Here is a 19,410-nt window from a genome sequence, read left to right as displayed (position 1 = left end):
ATGGCACATCCTGACTGGGCAATATTTGCCTGGTCTTCCAAATCTATCCGATGGTAAGGACGTCTCCTGCGCGCAGCCCTCTTCAGATCACCCCACAGATTTTCCATCGGATTCAGGTCTGGGCTCTGGTTGGGCCGTTTCAAAACCTTCATCTTCTTCTGGTGAAGCCAATCCTTTGTTGAGTTGGATGTACGCTTTGGGTGGTTGTCATGCTGGAAGATGAAATTCCTCTTCATGAAGGATTTGTGCTGATATTGACTGTTCATCATTCCCTCTACCTTGACTAAGGCCCCAGTTCCAGCTGAAGAAAAACAGCCTCAAAGCATGATGCTGCCACCACCATGCTTCACTGTGGGTATGGTGCTCTTTTGGTGATGTGCAGTTTTGTTTTTGCGCCAAACATATGTTCTGGAATCTTGGCCAAAAAGTTCACCCGTGGTGTCATCAGACCAGAACACAGTTTCCCGCATGCTTTTCGGAAACTTCAGATGTGTTTTTGCCAAATTTAGCCGGGCTTGGATGTTTTTCTTCGTATGTAAAGTCTTCCCGTCTTCCACTCTACCCCATAGCCCAACATATGAAGAACACGGGAGATTGGTGTCACATGGACCACACAGCCAGGACTTGCCAGATATTCCTGCAGACCCTTTCACGTTTCTGTAGGCCTCTTGGAAGCCTCCCAGACCAGTTTTCTTCTTGTCTTTTCCTCCATTTTGGAGGGACGTCCAGTTCTTGGTGATGTCACTGTTGGTGGTGTCACTGTTGGTGGTGTCACTGTTGGTGATGCCATTGTTAGTGATGCCACTGTTGGTGATGCCATTGTTGGTGATGTCACTGTTGGTGGTGTCACTGTTGGTGATGTCATTGTTGGTGATGTCACTGTTGGTGGTGTCACTGTTGGTGGTGTCACTGTTGGTGATGTCATTGTTGGTGATGTCACTGTTGCGCCATATTTTCCCCACTTGATGATGTTCTTCACTGTGTTCCATGGTAGATCTAATGCCTTATGTACCCTTCTCCTGACTGATACCTTTTAACAATGAGATCCCTCCAGTGCTTTGGAACCTCTCTGCGGACCATGGCTTTTACTGTAGGATGTGACTAAGAAAATGTCAGGAAAGACCGACTAGACCAGCTGAACTTTATTTGGGGTTCATCAGAGGCACTTTAAATGATGGCGGGTGTGTACTGACTCCTATTTAACATGATTTTGGATTTGATTGCTTCATTCTGAACACAGGTACATCCCCAGTTATAAGAGGGTGTGCACACTTATGCAACCACAGTATTTTTGTTTTTCTTATGTTTACTTCCCCCCTAAAGGATTTCAGTTTGTTTTTCAATTGAGTCGTACATTTTATAGTCACATTAACGGTGGAAAAAGTTCTGAAATGATTTATTTTGTCCCCTTCTCCTGACGGATACCTTGTAACAATGAGATCCCTCTGATGCTTTGGAAGCTCTCTGCAAACCATGGCTTTTGCTGTAGGATGCGACTAAGAAAATGTCAGGAAAGTCCGACTAGAACAGCTGAACTTTATTTGGGGTTCATCAGAGGCACTTTATATGATGGCCGGAGTGTACTGACTCCTATTTAACATGACTGTGAATGTGATTGCTTCACTCTGAACACAGCTACATCCCCAGTTATAAGAGGGTGTGCACACTTATGCAACCAAATTAGTTTAATTTTTTATGTTTAACCCCCCCTAAAAGATTTCAGCTTCTTTTTCAATTGAGTTGTACAGTTTATCGGTCACATTAAGCCCTGGTTCACACTGAAGCGATCCGATTCTGCACATCGCACCACGTTTTGGGGGTGTTGTTAACTTAACATATACACCCGCAGCAGTTCGCATGAACGGAGTGCGATTGTGACACGGTGCGGAACTTGCAGCATTTTCAGTGTGAATTCATCACTGCATCAGAATTGCACCCCGTTCATGTGAACCGCTGCGGGGGTGTATGTTAACACCCCAAAAGCGGTCCGCAAAACGCAGTGCGGTATGCAGAATCTGATCGCACGGGTGCGAATTCCCCTGCGATCTGATTCTAGTGCGGACCAAAAAAGGGTCCTGCACGTTTTTGGTGCAGCTGCGGTTTGAATAGAGCCATACAAAATGTACATCTCCGATCGCACCGCACAAATTACATGTGATCTGCAGGGAATGCGGTGCGGTTCCTGTGCGAATCACATGTGATATACCGCACCACATGTATGTGATCCCGGGCTGAAGGAGCTTAAAAAAAACAACACTAATGTGCATGGAGCCATGGACTGTCATCTGGTGATCCAGCCAGTAAGTCTGTTTTTTTTTTTCCTTTTAAACAAGCTCTCCAGTAAACGTATCAGTTTACAGAAATGAGACAAACCATTCACCACCGGCAGGGGTACTTATTATAATCAGCTTTTATTTATTGATATAAAATCTTTATCACAAAAGGGAAAAAAAAACAAAAAACAGTTTCCTGTAACTGATTATAAAGTGTGAGCTGGATTTTGGCTTCAGTATGTTAGTGTATCTAAATCTGCTAGTCCATCTAACACTCCCCCCTCCCCCCCCCCCAGACTGACAATGCTGCTGTCTGCTGTGCCCCCTGTGCTCTTTCATCCAGAGTGGGGGGGGGTGCTCTAATACAGGAGGTGAGTTACTGGGCAGATCAGCAGGTGAAAATAAAGGAGGAAAAAAGTCTAAAAAAAAAGAAAACGAATGCAGCCGCCTCATCTAATGACTGGTAAGCTGCCATGTAGGACATTCCTGGTTTGGGGTTCAATACCGCGCTTTTGAAGGACGGTCCTCAAGTGGTCGAACGTACGGAGAATTTTCATACAAAAAAAATCTACCAGTCTCTGGGCAGCCTTAGGCCGGCCATACATGGGTTGAGATTCGACCGATTTTTTTGTCCAAAAATCAGACCTAAGAATAATCAGCCGATCTTCGCTCTGTTAGTGGGGTCAATGGCACCAGACAATTTTCGTGGTTCCTCCCAGGGGCGGACTGACCATTTGGAAACTCGGGCACCACCAGAGGGCCCGGGGTCAGTAAGGGGCCCCATGAGATGCCCCTGGTTTGGGCAAGGACACAGGGGCCCCATGATCCCCTATTGCCCGGGGGGCCATAAGTTGTGAGTCCGCCCCTGGATACACCTGTGCAGGACTGAAGGGGAGGAGCCGGTACACCTGTGCAGGACTGAAGGGGAGGAGCCGGTACACCTGTGCAAGACTGAAGGGGAGGAGCTGGTACACCTGTGCAAGACTGAAGGGTAGGAGCCGGTACACCTAAGCAAGATCGGAGGGAAGGACTGAGGAGGGATTTGCATATTGCCATGTTAAAAGGGTCGAACCCCCCATGACTGATGTTCAGCTCCAGGTGGAGTCCGGTGGGCTGACATACCTGCTGGCTAACCCTGGATCTCTTGTACTTGTTTGGTAGTAGTCTCCAACAGTCTCTTGTGCCATAGCAGTCTCTTGTCATACAGGGGTGGTAAAAGCTGGTGGCTGGTATAGTCCATGTACGCAGAGTCTGTAGTGAGGGGTCAGCATTCTCCTTCTTGTGTGCACACCTGGATCAGATTAGTGGGATTTATTATGCACCAATTGGAAGGAGGACTGCAATCCCGTATCTGACCACCGTCCAATCACCAGCCGGCTTTGCAGGAGCCAGAAACAGGACAGAACTAAACCCTTCAATTCGGGAGAACTTGTAACCATCAGGCAGACCAATCACAGGAGCCAAAAATGGTGGTTTTAAAATTTTATTAAGCAACATCAGCTTGTCACCAAAAAATATTGTTCAATTAATTGTATAAAACCCAAAAGATAAATAATTCACAATCTTTTGTCTCTAGAATATAAATTTCAGACTTTAGAGATGGGGGGAGAGGACACTTGGCTCAGCCACTCCCACAGGCACTGCAGTGAAGGGGGGAGGGGTTAATGTAAACCATGATTAGAAAGGGGGCGTAACTTGTATGGTATAACATTCAGAAACTAGGGATGGGAGGAGGATACTTGGCCTGGCCACTCCCACAGGCACTGCAGTAAAGGGGGAGGGGTTAATGTAAAGAATGGTTAGAAAGGGGCGTAACCTGTATGGTATAACATTCAGAAACTAGAGATAGGGGGATACTTGGCCTGGCCACTGCCACTGCAGTGAAGGGGGAGGTGTTAATGTAAACCATGATTAGAAAGGGGGCGTAACCTGTATGGTATAATTTTCAGAAACTAGAGATGGGAGGAGGATACTTGGCCTGGCCACTCCCACAGGCACTGCAGTGAAGGGGGAGGGGTTTCAAAGTACACCATGACAAAAGGCCGTGTTTCGAGTGGAGCTGAGAAGTGAGTGAATGGTGGGGAGTATGGAAGTACCATGGCAGCTGACATGCTGGGGCTTGTAGTGCCTCAGCTCAGGATACTTTATTTACTGACTTACACATACTATGACTTTCCGACAAACATGGCATCCACCGAGGGCAATGCCAAACCCGCCTGAGGAGCCATGTTGTGAGCCGTGACCTAAAATAGAAAAGGTTTGTAGTATTCTGATGAACAAGCGCCATGACGGGACTTCAGGTATTTCGAATGTCTGATGTACCATCTCGGTCTGCAAACTGAATGCGACTATATGGGAGGGGGGCAGGGATATTAGGATAGTTTTTTTTTGGTGGTGGTTTCCCTTTAAATCCACCATATGTGCAGAGTACTGTGTGCTGATGGATGTAGTTAGAGGTTACCCCCTTCCCACCAGTAGGAGGCTCCCCAATCATATCCCCCGGGGTGCTGGGGATGTTATCCCCACATAGATGTGGCACTTTGGCATAAGATCCACCATCACGATGCAAGTATATGCCAACAGCCTGTATTATGGAATTACTATGGAATATTTTTCCCAACATGGAAAGGTGACGCGCAGAATTCACCACCAGACAGAAAGGCCCCCCACGCCCCGCTGTTTGAACTTCACTCCCTACTGTCCTTATAACTCACAAGCCTATCCATTAGATAGCGCATGCCCCACAATACAAGGTCCACCCGTGATCTATTCCACCACTTTCACCCTAAAATCAACGTTATTGTTCCAGCACACCAGAGAAACCTCCACACCACCACCTCTTACGGAACCATTTCAACCACTTACAGGAGCTTGTTTTTATGATTAGGTCTATGTAGAGGGTCTCAAAGAGGAGCTGGTGTGAAGTTTTGTCTGATGTGCCGGAATAAAGTTAATTTTAGCTTTCCTGGTGTGTGACTTCATTCATACAATGATGTGGGTGGGAGGAAACTGGTCAGTGGGAAGAATGCCACGTACATTGGGGGTCAGCGGGAAGAACGCCCCCTTCCCTTGGGGGTCAGCGGGAAGGACGCCCCCTTCCCTTGGGGGTCAGCGGGAAGAACGCCCCCTTCCCTTGGGGGTCAGCGGGAAGAACGTCCCCTTCCCTTGGGGGTCAGCGGGAAGAACGCCCCTTCCCTTGGGGGTCAGCGGGAAGAACGCCCCTTCCCTTGGGGGTCAGCGGGAAGAACTCCCCTTCCCTTGGTGGTCAGCGGGAAGAACTCCCCTTCCCTTGGTGGTCAGCGGGAAGAACTCCCCTTCCCTTGGTGGTCAGCGGGAAGAACTCCCCTTCCCTTGGTGGTCAGCGGGAAGAACTCCCCTTCCCTTGGTGGTCAGCGGGAAGAACTCCCCTTCCCTTGGTGGTCAGCGGGAAGAATTCCCCTTCCCTTGGTGGTCAGCGGGAACAGCCTACTCTAGGCCCAAGGGAACTTTTATTATTTTTTCCCCATCTCTGGTATGCTCTGACTCTTTTCACCAACTCTAACCAAAGGCCAAAAAAAAAAAAAAAAAAATCTTGATTTTTGCCTAAAAGCACCTGAAAAAGATGTCAATATTTTCACAATGATTGAGGCCAGGTCCACCTGGTGGGAGGAGGGATCACTGAGGTTCCTGACATCACATCCTTAGAATCCTCTATGAACCTAAGTAAACAAGTCATCATTCATCTGTTGTTAGAAGGGGATTAAAGGAGAACTACCCTGCCTACAGCCTGCATTATGGAGTTACTATGGAATATTTTTCCAACAGAGAGGTAACATGCAGAATTCTCCACCAAACAGAAAGGCCCCACCTGTAAAGATCACCACAAAACTACCTGCAGACTCTTTAGCCCAGAGATACAATTAAATCTGACCACTGACCCATCTTGGGAAGTATCTCCATGGGTACAGACATGTGGTGAAGGTGTGCTTGTGTTGAGATTGGAAAGGGTTCACTGGCATCCCCATTGCTAGACTCTCGCAGGGCAAAACATAATAAATTCCGTCCCCGTCTTACAAACCTCCCGACGGTTCAACCACAAACAGCGGGGGTTTGAATAAACTACAGATCCAATGGTGTTGATTCGCTAAAACCGGAGAGTGCCAAATCTGGTGCAGCTGGGTAGAGAAACCAATCAGCTTCAATGTTTTATTGTCCAAGCTTCATTGAACAAGCTGTAGTTAGATGCCGATTGGCTCCAATGCACAGCAGCACCAGATTTTGCACTCTCCAGTTTTAGTAAATTGACCCCCATTGTCTTTACAGTCCAGTCACACCAATCCTACTTTGAAAATCGTGTGACTTCCAGCACGATTTCAAAGTCAGATGGTATTCCGACTTGCTATGGGTCACTTGTATCAACTTGCTCCTGTCCATTGACACAGAGCACTGCTCAGCCCTCTGCTCCCTCCTCACTGGCTGTGATTGACAGCAGCAAGAGCCAATGGCTTCTGCTGCTGTCTATGAGCCTTTGAGAAGGGAGAGAGCTGCTGTTCTTGTGCACAGCACTGGATCAAGATCGGGCGCAAGTAAATATGGTGGGGGCTCATCCTTCATACTGAGAGCCCACCATAGCAAGCATCTTGCTATGGTGGCACTTGTGTCAGCTTGCTCCCAAGCCACGCTCTGTGCGTCCACTGACACACAGAGCACAGCTTGGTCCTGCCCTCTGCTCCCTCCTCACTGGCTGTGATTGACAGCAGCAAGAGCCAATGGCTCCTGCTGCTGTCTATGAGCCTTTGAGGAGGGAGAGAGCTGCTGCTCTTGTGCACAGCACTGGATCAAGAGTGTGGTGGGGAGGGGGCTGCTGCATACTGAAGGTTTTTTCTTTTTTACTTTAAATGCACAAAAGGCAAAAAAACCCCAAAACAAACATTCAGCCACTTTAAAACCACTATATAGAAATTTGGAAAACATGGCCTGGTAGTGTTATTTAGGAATTATTCATGACCCATCACTGCTCTGCCCAATCGTGTTCCATCGCCCACGTGTGATCAATGCACAGTGCACCCTGTCAGTGGCATCTAATGCCCAGGGTGAGGCTGTGAGCTCAAATGTAGATAGCAAACTGTGTCCCTCTGCCCCCTGGCACATGCCCAATCATCGTATTTGGCTGGGATTCCACTCCCTTTGCTTTTCCCAGCATCAATGGTGCAGCTCCAGGTCTGCCCATTGAGTTTACATGATTGCCAATTGTGAATTGCCCAGACCACACAACAATGCACTCGGGGAGGGGCAGCAGCCCTTACCCACCCCCGTTCACATCCTTATACCAACTTCAAAATGTTTTTGTTTATTTCACAACCTCCCTCCTCCTCATATCCCACAAACGTTTCCCAGCACAAGAATCCTGAACCCAGCCACCTACTATAACAGATCCCATTTCCAGAAGTCCCGTCATGCAGTACCTGTGCTGGAAGTAGATGGCGCTACAAACCCGCATTGTCTTTAGGGAAGTGGTGACTAACGGCCTCCTCCGCGTTGCGATTCAAACACAGTCAGAGCGGTTTACAACAGTCCATGAGATTTCATCAGCAGTCCATCAATAACTTATATAATACATTTAGCATCAGCAGAAGACCTACAACATGTTAAAAAGCAAAAACGTCCCCGTTAAAATAATGTTTCCCCCCCATACTTCATTCGTTGTAAAAGGTTGAAAAATCCAACCAAATATTTGCATGCCCCACTCTGACGCAAGGAGCGACTCCCACATCAGATGATGGCGCATGAATTGCTGAAGCGTTGGTGTCAGTCCTGGTGCGCTGATAGGAGTGGAAATATATAAAAGCACCACATTGAAGGGCCATTCAGGTGCTGTAGTGTTGGCCTTCAGGTTTTAGAAAAAGAAAAAAAAAATACTAAAGTTTTAATTAATAAAAAAAAAAAAGTTTTGGGTCGCTCTGTGCTTCGTAGCCAAGTCTCACCTCTCTTGCTGAAGAGTTCAGGTCAGCGTGAAGCTCTTCAAATTCACCAGCTGGTAATAAATTGATACTAAATATATATATGCAAGTCTTTAATGGGGGGCTCCCCAGAAGTCCGGGGGGCCCGGGTACAGTGGCTGGTACAAGATGGAGGGGAGACGGGTGACTATAGGATGTCCGCTCGTTTGTCCCTGACACGGCTCATGGCTTTAGTTCTCGCCTTGAAGGCAGCGGAGTTGAACAAATGCTGAGGGTGGGGAAAAAAAAAAGAAAATGTAATAGCAAATAAACCAAACCAATCACAGATCATGTATACAAAAATGTTATAACCTACAGTTCATATACAAGGGAAAAACAAAAAAAAGTGTTTAGGCCAATCCGCTAGCAGACCTACGGGGCCTGGGCCAATCGCGCGGCAGCCCTACGGGCGCCCCGGCCAACCGCGCGGCAGCCCTACGGGCGCCCGGGCCAATCGCAGAGCAGCCCTACGGCGCCCCGGCCAATCGCAGAGCAGCCCTACGGCGCCCGGGCCAATCGCAGAGCAGCCCTACGGCGCCCGGGCCAATCGCAGAGCAGCCCTACGGCGCCCGGGCCAATCGCAGAGCAGCCCTACGGCGCCCGGGCCAATCGCAGAGCAGCCCTACGGCGCCCGGGCCAATCGCAGAGCAGCCCTACGGCGCCCGGGCCAATCGCAGAGCAGCCCTACGGCGCCCGGGCCAATCACAGAGCAGCCCTACGGCGCTCGGGCCAATCACAGAGCAGCCCTACGGCGCTCGGGCCAATCACAGAGCAGCCCTACGGCGCTCGGGCCAATCACAGAGCAGCCCTACGGCGCTCGGGCCAATCACAGAGCAGCCTATAGAGCTCAGGCTTTTTTTTTCATACCTTTTCTACCCGGGAGATTTTACTTGCTTTGATGGCTGCAGCGTCCAGGATGAGCGGGGCCCCCAGAGAGAAGATGTCTCGCAGAACTTCATTGTGCTGGTGAGAGAAGTTTTTAGGGATCAGGAGCGGATTTGTGTGCGGTTTCTGCCTTTTTAGGTTGTTGGGGGGCAATGTTACCTGTAAGTGATAGCGAATTCCGGATCCCAGGGCTTCCTTAAAGGCGCTGTACGTCCTCCGACGCACCCAGCTGTCCACATACATGACTTCCAAACCAAACTTTATCGTCTCATCTTGGTATTCCGCATTCTGCACACAACACAAATCCATCACAAATCTCAGGAGAACATAGAAGAGGAACCCACACCAACCAAATCACAACGCTTTCCTTCCTCTGGTGGTTCAAAACTCGCATATGTTGGAATCTGATTGGCTGCTACCGAACACATCACATGTCTATTAAAAAGACAGACAGTCTCTTTTTAATCCCCTTAAATAGTTTTGAGAATTAAAGCTGAACTCCCGCCAGGAGGAAGAACATTTCTTTCTTTGTTGGTTTTGACTTTTTTTTTTTTTCTGTGCACTCTCCCCCACCCTCAATCAGGTTCTTCATGCCCCCATTTCTCCCGACTTCCTGTTTGGGTGACGTTTTCATCATCTAAAAAAATGGCTCAGGGTCCTCCTATCTGCACTTTTCCGAAGGGGAGCGGCAATGCCAAGGAATGCCCACCAACCCCTTCCCCCACAGCCAGTAAATGGCCCTAAGCAATGCCTGCCACCCTGCCCACAACCAGCGAGCAGCCCGGAATAATGCCTGCCACCCCGCCCCCAGCCAGTGAGTAGCCCGGAATAATGCCTGTCACCCCGCCCCCAGCCAGCGAGTAGCCCGGAATAATGCCCGCCACCCAGCCCCCAGCCAGCGAGCAGACCGGAATAATGCCCGCCACCCAGCCCCCAGCCAGCGAGCAGCCCGGAATAATGCCTGCCACCCTGCCCCCAGCCAGCGAGCAGCCCGGAATAATGCCTGCCACCCTGCCCCCAGCCAGCGAGCAGCCCAGAATAATGCCTGCCACCCCGCCCACAGCCAGCGAACAGCCATAAGCAACATCCAGCAACATCCCCACAGTCAGTAAATGGCCCTAAGCAATGCTTGCCAATCAGCCCACAGCTAGCAAGCAGCCCTAAGAAAGCCTGCCACCCCGCCCACAGCCAGTGAGCAGCCCTAAGCAACGCCCTCTACCCCGCCCACAGCCAGTGGGCAGCCCCAAGAAAGCCTGCCACCCCGCCCACAGCCAGAGAGTAGCCCCAAGAAAGCCTGCCACCCCGCCCACAGTCAGTGAGTTGCCCCAAGAAAGCCTGCCACCCCGCCCACAGCCAGTGAGTTGCCCCAAGAAAGCCTGCCACCCCGCCCACAGCCAGTGAGTTGCCCCAAGAAAGCCTGCCACCCCGCCCACAGCCAGTGAGTTGCCCCAAGAAAGCCTGCCACCCCGCCCACAGCCAGTGAGTTGCCCCAAGAAAGCCTGCCACCCCGCCCACAGCCAGTGAGCAGCCCTAAGCAACCCAAAAAATGGCCTGGTCAGGAAGGGGAGGGAATCCTCTGGAGGGCGAGGGGGGGAGGGGAATCCTCTGGAGGGGGGGATCCTCTGGAGGGCGAGGGTTTAAAGCCTTTAGAATCACTTCAAGACCTCAGCCGTCATTGTATCACAGCTATCCGTTAGTCACTCCTCACCTCAATGTAGTGCAGGACGTCTCGGAAGATGGAGCGCTGTTTGCGGCGGTCGGTTTTGGCGCGGTATTTGTTGCTGTCGGTGGCTAATGCTTTTAGCGTCACACACAGAGCGTCCACATCATCGTACTCAAAGTCCTCCTGCAGATGGACGTGAAAGATGAAGGAGAACAGGCCGCAAAGCAAGGGGGAGGAGGGGGGGCACAATTGGCGACCAACAACGAACTGCATTTTTACCTCCAAATCGCGGCCCAGCTCGTACAGGAGGGCGAGGCTTTCTCCGCCGGCGATGCGCAGGCTGACGTTCTCGCTGGACAGGACTCCGCAGAAGTATGGGAGGTGGCTAGGAGACGGAACGTATAGACATTAGTCGACATTTGCAGCAACCAGCAGCTGCTCCAGTTATATCAACAGGAAGTACTGAAGCCGATGGAGCGTTTGGCAATGGCGGCCTCCGTAGGTTTTAAAGCAGACCAAGGATTACGTTGTACCCGGAGTTCAGCCAAATCTCTGTGAAGTCTAAGGCTCGGTTCACATCAGTGCGGGTGGTGGTGCTGTCCTGTCAAAATGAGCAGCGCAATCTGTCCACAGGATACAGCCGATGACATATCACTACACCGGCCCATTGCCAGTGTCATGTGACCGCTGTGACCAATCACAGCACATCACATGTCGATTGTATACAATGGATGGCTTCCTGTCATGCCATCCATTGTATACAATGTGGTTAGCTGTGACTGGTCAAGGCAGTCACATGATAAAGACCGGGCCAATCACATCCCATCTGTATCATATGATCACCTTTGCACAATCACAGCTAATCACAACAAAAGACTGAATCTGTTTAATTCAGTAACAATGATTGCAAATATCAATAAAATACATTAGCAATCATAAAAAAAAAATACTGATCACTTGCCCAGAGTAGATCAATGTTACTATGGTAACATTGTAATGCTTTGGTCACAGTGTGCTGACAAATAAAATAGGAAAAAAAAGAAAAAATGTAATAAAAATAAAAAAAAAATAGAAACATTTGAAAAAAAAAATACAAATTCAATTATTATTATTGTTTTCACCAAAGAAATGTAGCAGAGTACATTTTGACCTAAATTTATGAAGAAATGTTATTTGCAAAATTTTATAACAGAAACGAAAAGTGCGCTGAGAGCTAAAAAATGGCCTGGACTGGAAGGGGGTGAAAGTGTCCGGACTTAAAGGGGTTAACCTTCATGCATATAATGCATGAAGCTAAAAAAGAAAAAGAATTTTAACTGAGAAAGCCCCTCCTCCCCTCCTGAAGACTCCAGGGATGTAGGACAATGGCCTAGGCCAGAAAGCAGGAATTAAAGAAATGCAAAAAATAAATTGGTTTCAAAACAAGTAAATGATACACTTTCCTATGGATTTATGAAGGGCTAGCAGCACAGGGATTAAATATAGCTCAAGCTGACTGAGAAAGCAAAGTTCTGCTTTTGGCAACTGGAGCCTCCGGGGTGCTGTGTGCAGCAGACGATTCTTGTCTATGGGAATGCAGCGGCTGCACAAACACAGCTGCTTGTACTAATCTGACAGCGTGGGTGCAGGTGGGCTCCCTTCCAGGGTGCGGACGGGCTCCCCTCTCAGCCCGCCTGCTCCCCTCTCAGGGCGTGGGCGGGCTCCCTCCCAGGGTGCAGTGCTCGGGAACAGACGGCCACTGACTCTGTACCCTGACAAGGGAGGAAGATACGGTTTAAAGGGGCAAAGTCGCAGAATTCAGGAAGCGGTCAGCCCGGTCGGGTTTTTGCTGGCAGTGCCTTGCATTTTCTGTGATTGGCTCAGACTCGCAGTACATGCAGGACGCTCTCCCAAACACACTTACCTTTCCAGCGCCTTCTGTATCCGGCTGGCGGGGCAGATGGTCAGTAGCAGCGCCCAGGACTGAATGGCACAACACACCAGGCCCTGCAGATTCGCCGCACTGCTGTTATTCTCAGAATACAACAAGGTGAAGATGCCCTCCAGACAGATGAGACTGGAAGCCAAGTCCTGTGGGAGAGATGGAGAGGAGTCACACCGCCCTCATACACCGGCCTCTATAGGAGGCTGCGGGCTTCACAAAGGGAAGAAAAATATATTTTAAAAATACTCTTCCCAAATATATTGCCATATACTTGAAATGCTACAATTTTGGCCGTATTCAATATATTTCAATAAATATGAATAATAAAATTACACACACACACATGCATACATACATACACATATTTCAATAAATACAAATTTAAAAAAATACATTTCATATATACTTTATGTCTTTAAAAATACAAATCTACATTTTTGGAATGCATTTACAAATATATGTTAAAATTACTTTATAAGTTAAAAAATAAATCTGAAGAATATATTTAAAAATATATATATTTTTTAAATATATTCTTCAGATTTTTTAACATATAAAAAAGTCATTTTAACATATATTTTTGCATATATTTGTAAATGCATTCCAAAAAAAATTAAAAATATATTTTAAAATGACTTTAATATGTTAAAGAAAATCTGAAGAATGTATTTAAAAAAAATATATATTTTTAAAATATATTCTTCAGATTTATTTTTTAACATATTAAAAAGTAATTAACATTTTTAAAAATATTTTTCATATATTTTGTAATAAAAAAGCATTTCAACATGCAGCGTGCACACACACGCACTATATTGAATATGGCCAAAATTGTAGCATTTCAAATATATTTTCTTCCATATGGGTTAGAACAGTCACATGTGTACGAATAGAACGCCTTACCTCATCATCTGTAGCAGCGATGTAACAGCAAATCCCCAGTGCGGTAGCACACTGCAAGAAAACAGTCAAATATTACAACGGAGAACAACCTTTTACAGGAAATATCGGACAAGAAAACATTTCATCTACAATAATTTAGAGCCGTCTTTCCCAACCAGAGATCTGAGTAAACCTTCATATCCTAGAACTTAATTGGGGCTCCCTGAGCAATCAGCAACTTTTGCCTTTCAAAAAAACTACTACCGACCCCTAATGAGCTCTTCAGCCATTGGTAAGGGTCATTCTTCCCCCCCCGCCGACCGCCACTGCAAGGGGCTTTCTTCCCCCGCCGGCCGCCACTGCAAGGGGCTTTCTTCCCCCGCCGACCGCCACTGCAAGGGGCTTTCTTCCCCCGCCGACCGCCACTGCAAGGGGCTTTCTTCCCCCGCCGGCCGCCACTGCAAGGGGCTTTCTTCCCCCGCCGACCGCCACTGCAAGGGGCTTTCTTCCCCCGCCGACCGCCACTGCAAGGGGCTTTCTTCCCCCGCCGACCGCCACTGCAAGGGGCTTTCTTCCCCCGCCGACCGCCACTGCAAGGGGCTTTCTTCCCCCGCCGACCGCCACTGCAAGGGGCTTTCTTCCCCCGCCGACCGCCACTGCAAGGGGCTTTCTTCCCCCGCCGACCGCCACTGCAAGGGGCTTTCTTCCCCCGCCGACCGCCACTGCAAGGGGCTTTCTTCCCCCGCCGACCGCCACTGCAAGGGGCTTTCTTCCCCCGCCGACCGCCACTGCAAGGGGCTTTCTTCCCCCGCCGACCGCCACTGCAAGGGGCTTTCTTCCCCCGCCGACCGCCACTGCAAGGGGCAATGTAAGGCAAATTCTTTGCACTGATCAACAATATAAAGGGGCATTTCTCTGACCCCCAATGTAACGGATCGCATTTACAACAGAACACTACAATGTACTTTGTCTGCGTTTCTTTTTCTACAATATTTATTCGTTCATTAACCCCTTTGTGCCGGCGCCTCCCGGCCCTTCAAGAGTTTTGGGAGGTGGGGTTTTAGGGTCATGTGACCACCGTGATTCGCTGTCACGTGATCGGAAAAGGCCCCGACCGCAAGGGGAGATGGGGACCTTTCCGTGAGTCACGCAGGGCGCGCGCTCTCAGCACATATGTATTCTCTAATTGCACGCAAATATGCGGCCGCTCGGCATCTAGGGGGTTAAAGTGGGACTTCAGTCTGCTCTGTATGAGGGTCACTCTTCAGAGGGCAAAACGGGTGTAAATGAGGGAGAAGGTGCGCTTTAAAAAAAAAAAACACAAATGTTCCTGCAGATCATGGGGGGGGGGGGGGGGGGGCAGATACACAAAACAGCTTCTTCCTCCTATCTCAGCTGGTGGCTCTCAGTAATGGACAGCCGGCATGCAGGTATAGTATTCAGTATTGGGGTCCCCGGGGGCCAGGAAGTCCTTTCCGGGGGCCCCTCCGTGGTCATTGCGGAGGAAAGCTCATCTAGAGACATGAAGGAACATCCGAAACGCCAGAATCTACCGGCTAAAAAAAGAAAAAGTACAGACAGCTGCAGGACGGGCTGCAGGACATTTCATTGGCTGGGAGTCCTTTCCTCTGTTGTACGGCCGACTTAGAATTCCTGAATGAATGTCCTGCCAGGACTCGGCCAGAGATCGGATTCTGCCGCAGTTACGTGACGCGGCGAAGAAATGTTACCGCCACTCAATGAGGATATCGGGTCCCCAGATAGGAGACAACATTTACCGCCATATCCAGAACTGGGGGGATGGGAGGAGGCAGACTATCTGGTGATGGAGTCTGAGGTGGTGGAAATATTCAGGCTGGATTCACAATTCAGCATTTTGTGCGTGTTTTTGAGCGCAACTTTTGTACGTTTTCATACAGCATTTTCCGGGCTGTTTTTTTTTTTTTTAATTAGCCAATAGAGAAAAATATCACCTCCTGCAATGCTTCTCAGCTTTTTTGCCATTTCCATCAGATTTTATTTTTTTTTATTTATTGTAATTTTTTTTGTTAGGGTAAGGTAGCGTAAATATGTCAGAAATAAATGATTAAACCCCTAACCTTAACCTCCCGAACCCTTACAAATGTTTTTAAATAAATATTAATGGTAATAATAAGAAATATAAAATAATAATAAACACCATAACCTGAACACAAAAATATAAATGATTAAAAAATGTATTTTAATATTTTATTAATATTAATAATGTATTTAATATCATTTATTTTAGGGTTAGGGGGTTACATTTAGGGGCTAATTACTATTTATTACAGATTATTAATTTATTTTAATTTTGTTTGGGTTGTTACCACTACTACTTGAATAAATAAATGTAAAATAAATACACAAATAAAAATAATCATAAATACAATAAATGATTAAAATCCTAACCTTAACCTCCAAACCCTTAGACATTTTTTAAAATAAATTATTAATAATGGTAATAATAATAAATATAAAATAATAATAAACACCATAACCTTAACACAAAGTAAATAATATAAAGAACCATTTAAAAAATATACTATTTTATTATTATTATTTTGAATAATAATGTATTTAATATAATTTATTTTAGGGTTAGGGGGATAACTTTAGGGATTAATTACTATTTATATATTATTAAATGTATGATTTAAATTGATTTATATTTATTTATGCATAGATTATTATACAATTTTTTTTTAAATTTGAGCAGAAAATGGTGAACCAAGCCCCTCCCATCCCGCACTTACGCTTTGTCGGGCGGACGCTCCGGAGCTGGAGTCGGTCAGGATGCTGATCATTAGGCTCTTGACGCTGTGGAAGACTTCCTCGCCCTCGGATCCGGATCCCAGCTGGATGCAGAGGAGAGACACCAATGTGGCGGCCAGAGATTGCTCCCCCTCCTTACCTGCAGAAAGAAACGGGCAGACACGTGGTCACGAGGCGAGTGCGGCGGCCGTAGCGGTCAGCTGATCCCTGCGCCGCCGAACGTACTACTTACCTTTCTTCAGGCAACGTTCCAGAGCTTCCGTGAGCGTCACTCTCCTCTCCAGCAAGAAATCTCCGAGGACCTGGGAGGACAGGGCGACACGCAGGTTCCCCAGCGCTGTAAGCCTCGTCTTTACACTGCGAGAGAAAAGGAAAGAGTCTACGGGGGCTCTCTGGGGTCACCCCACCGCCCTAGGGTAACCACCCCCCCTCCCCCCACCTATCCCCACCCACCCCCTCCACACCCTCCTGCCGCTTCATCACCTCCTGTCCAGCAGATTGTCGATATCTTCTTTCAGCTTATCTTCCCGCTGCTCCTGGTAGGACTGCAGGTCCGGTGCGTCGCCGCCTGATGGGGACGCAAACACAAGATGGCCGACGTCATTCTAAGTGGATTGACAACTGGGGTCCTAAGCCTGGAGGTCACATGAGCAACCTGACATTCTGTGATTGGTTATTATTAGAGTATTGGGGGGGCGGCCTGGGGACTCGAGGGGGGGCACCTGTGGACTCCAAACTGTTCACAAATTTCAGTGCAAATGTAATAAGCAAGGCCAGATTCTGTGCCACTCACTCTTGCAACCTGCTTGCCCTCGTATCACAAATGGGGCAGACGGCAGACCTTGGGACTCGGGGAGTGGGGGGTTATGAGACCTGGGGACTCTAGGGGGGACCTGGGGACCCAGAAACTGTTCACACATTTCAGTTCATATGTAATAAGGAAGGCTGGATTCTGTGGCGCTCACCCCTGCACCCTGCGCCTCCCCTCATATCACAAATGAGGCAGACAGCAGACCTTGGGACTCAGGGAGTGGGAAACCTGGGGACTCTAGGGGGGACCTGGGGACCCAGAAACTTCACACATTTCAGTGCATATGTAATAAGGAAGGCTGGATTCTGTGGCGCTCCCCCCCCCCGCACCCTGCGCCTCCCCTCATATCACAGTGGGGCAGACAGCAGATCTTTGGACTCGGGGAGCGGGGGGTTACGAGACCTGTGGTCTCACTAGGGGGAGAGGGGTACTTGGGGACTCTAGGGGGGACCTGGGGACCCAGAAACTGTTCACACATTTCATTGCATATGTAATAAGCAAAGCCAGATTCTGTGCCACTCACCCCTGCACCCTGCTTGCCCCAGACCTTAGGACTCAGGGGTTATGAGACCTGGGGACTCTAGGGGGGACCCAGAAACTGTTCATACATTTCAGTGCATATGTAATAAGGATACTGTGGCGCTCCCCCCTGCACCTTGCGCCTCCCCTCATATCACAAATGGGGCAGACGGCAGACCTTGGGACTCAAGGAGTGGGGGGGTTAGAAGACCTGGGGACTTGGGGGGGGGGGGGGGGTAGGGGGACCTTGGGACTCTAGGAGGGACCTGGGGAACCAGAAACTGTTCACATATTTCAGTGCATATGTAATAAGGATTCTGTGGCGCTCACCCTGAACGACCTCATATCACAAATGGGGCAGACAGCAGACCTTGAGACTCGGGGAGTGGGGGGTTAGGAGACCTAGGGACTCAGTGGGGGGGTTATGAGATCTGGGGACTCTAGGGGGGACCAGGGGACCCTGAAACTGTTCACATATTTCAGTGCATATGTAATAAGGATTCTGTGGCGCTCCCCCCTGCACCCTGTTTGCCCTCATATCACAAATGGGGCAGACAGCAGACCTTGGGACTCAGGGAGTGGGGGACCTGGGGACTCTAGAGGGGACCCAAAAACTAAGGAAGGCTGGATTCTGTGGCGCCCCCCCCTTCCCCTGCACTTCTTCTCATTATCAGAAACACGTGTGCTCTGGTAATCAGCCGGTGTGCAGAGGTGATGTCACCCGAGGACGGACGAAGGTTAATTGCTTTTAAGTCAACACAGAATTCAACAAAAACACAAAAATTTATGGCGTGTTCACCCATCTCTGGTGTCATACACTCACCTGACCCCTCCTCTGCCACGCTAACAGTCTCACTCGCACTGCTGCAGTGACTGAGGACATCACTGGCTGCTTCGTCATCACTGGCTTCGGAGTCCGCTCGTGTCCCTGGCCGGGACCCTGAAATACAAGAGACATATGAGCTCTGTCACTGGGCACTACACAGATCATAGGGAGTGCAGTATGGGGGGGCGCACTGTACACTGCAGAACAAAATCCAAAATCAGCCAGACACACATGCACAGACATCCCTAGTCCGGAATCTGTTGGTCTGTGGCCTGTATAGCCACATATGAGGTCTACAGACGTGGAGGATGCAGCTATTCAGGTGCGATCTGTACTTGAATAGCTGCCGGTAGGGCGGGGAAGACACAGAGTCTTAGCCCGGGTTCACACTGATGCAGCCAATTCCGCACCGCATCAGAATCGCCCCCCCGTTCATGCAAACCGCTGCGGGTGTGAGTGTTACACAATGTTCGCCTCCGATCGCACCACACACAAATCGCATTGCACAAGAATGCGGCGCGGTTCCTGCGCAAATCACATGCGATATACGGCGCGCACATAGGTGAACCCGGGGTAATAGACTTCCATTGTCACTATAAAGAGTACCTGTCACCTGCCCATGTTATCATATACCCTTTGTGACAGCAATAAAGTAACAAAAATGAAAAAAAAAAAAATATTATATGAAATAAATAAAAATAAACTTTTTTGGAACCCCCACATCACCCCCCCCCCATATACAGAGCACAGCACATGTATATAAACATCAACTGCACCACACATTGGAACGTTGGAGGGAGAGCAAAGATTCACAATTGATTCTACACGGATCACCTGTAAAGGCTTTTAAAGCGTC

General features: G+C 48.6%; 1 protein-coding gene across 1 annotated transcript; it reads right to left on the bottom strand.

Annotated features, from left to right (window-relative positions):
• Positions 1-3,740: 3,740 nt before the first annotated feature.
• On the bottom strand, positions 3,741-18,693 carry IFRD2 (interferon related developmental regulator 2; the record flags this gene model as incomplete). Its single annotated transcript, XM_089690685.1, has 11 exons — positions 3,741-8,480; positions 9,119-9,214; positions 9,296-9,424; positions 10,845-10,982; positions 11,079-11,184; positions 12,703-12,869; positions 13,627-13,677; positions 16,380-16,537; positions 16,631-16,755; positions 16,882-16,966; positions 18,552-18,693. Coding segments are annotated over 11 exons (1,278 nt in total), but the record flags the coding sequence as incomplete, so codon positions are not given.
• Between the last annotated feature and the right edge of the window lie 717 nt (positions 18,694-19,410).

The sequence above is a fragment of the Staurois parvus genome, unplaced genomic scaffold (assembly GCF_062004578.1).
Source record: "Staurois parvus isolate SC_StPar_1 unplaced genomic scaffold, SC_StPar_1.0 ptg000540l, whole genome shotgun sequence".
Taxonomy (NCBI): Eukaryota; Metazoa; Chordata; class Amphibia; order Anura; family Ranidae; genus Staurois; species Staurois parvus.
This window is presented reverse-complemented; position numbering and strand designations above follow the sequence as displayed.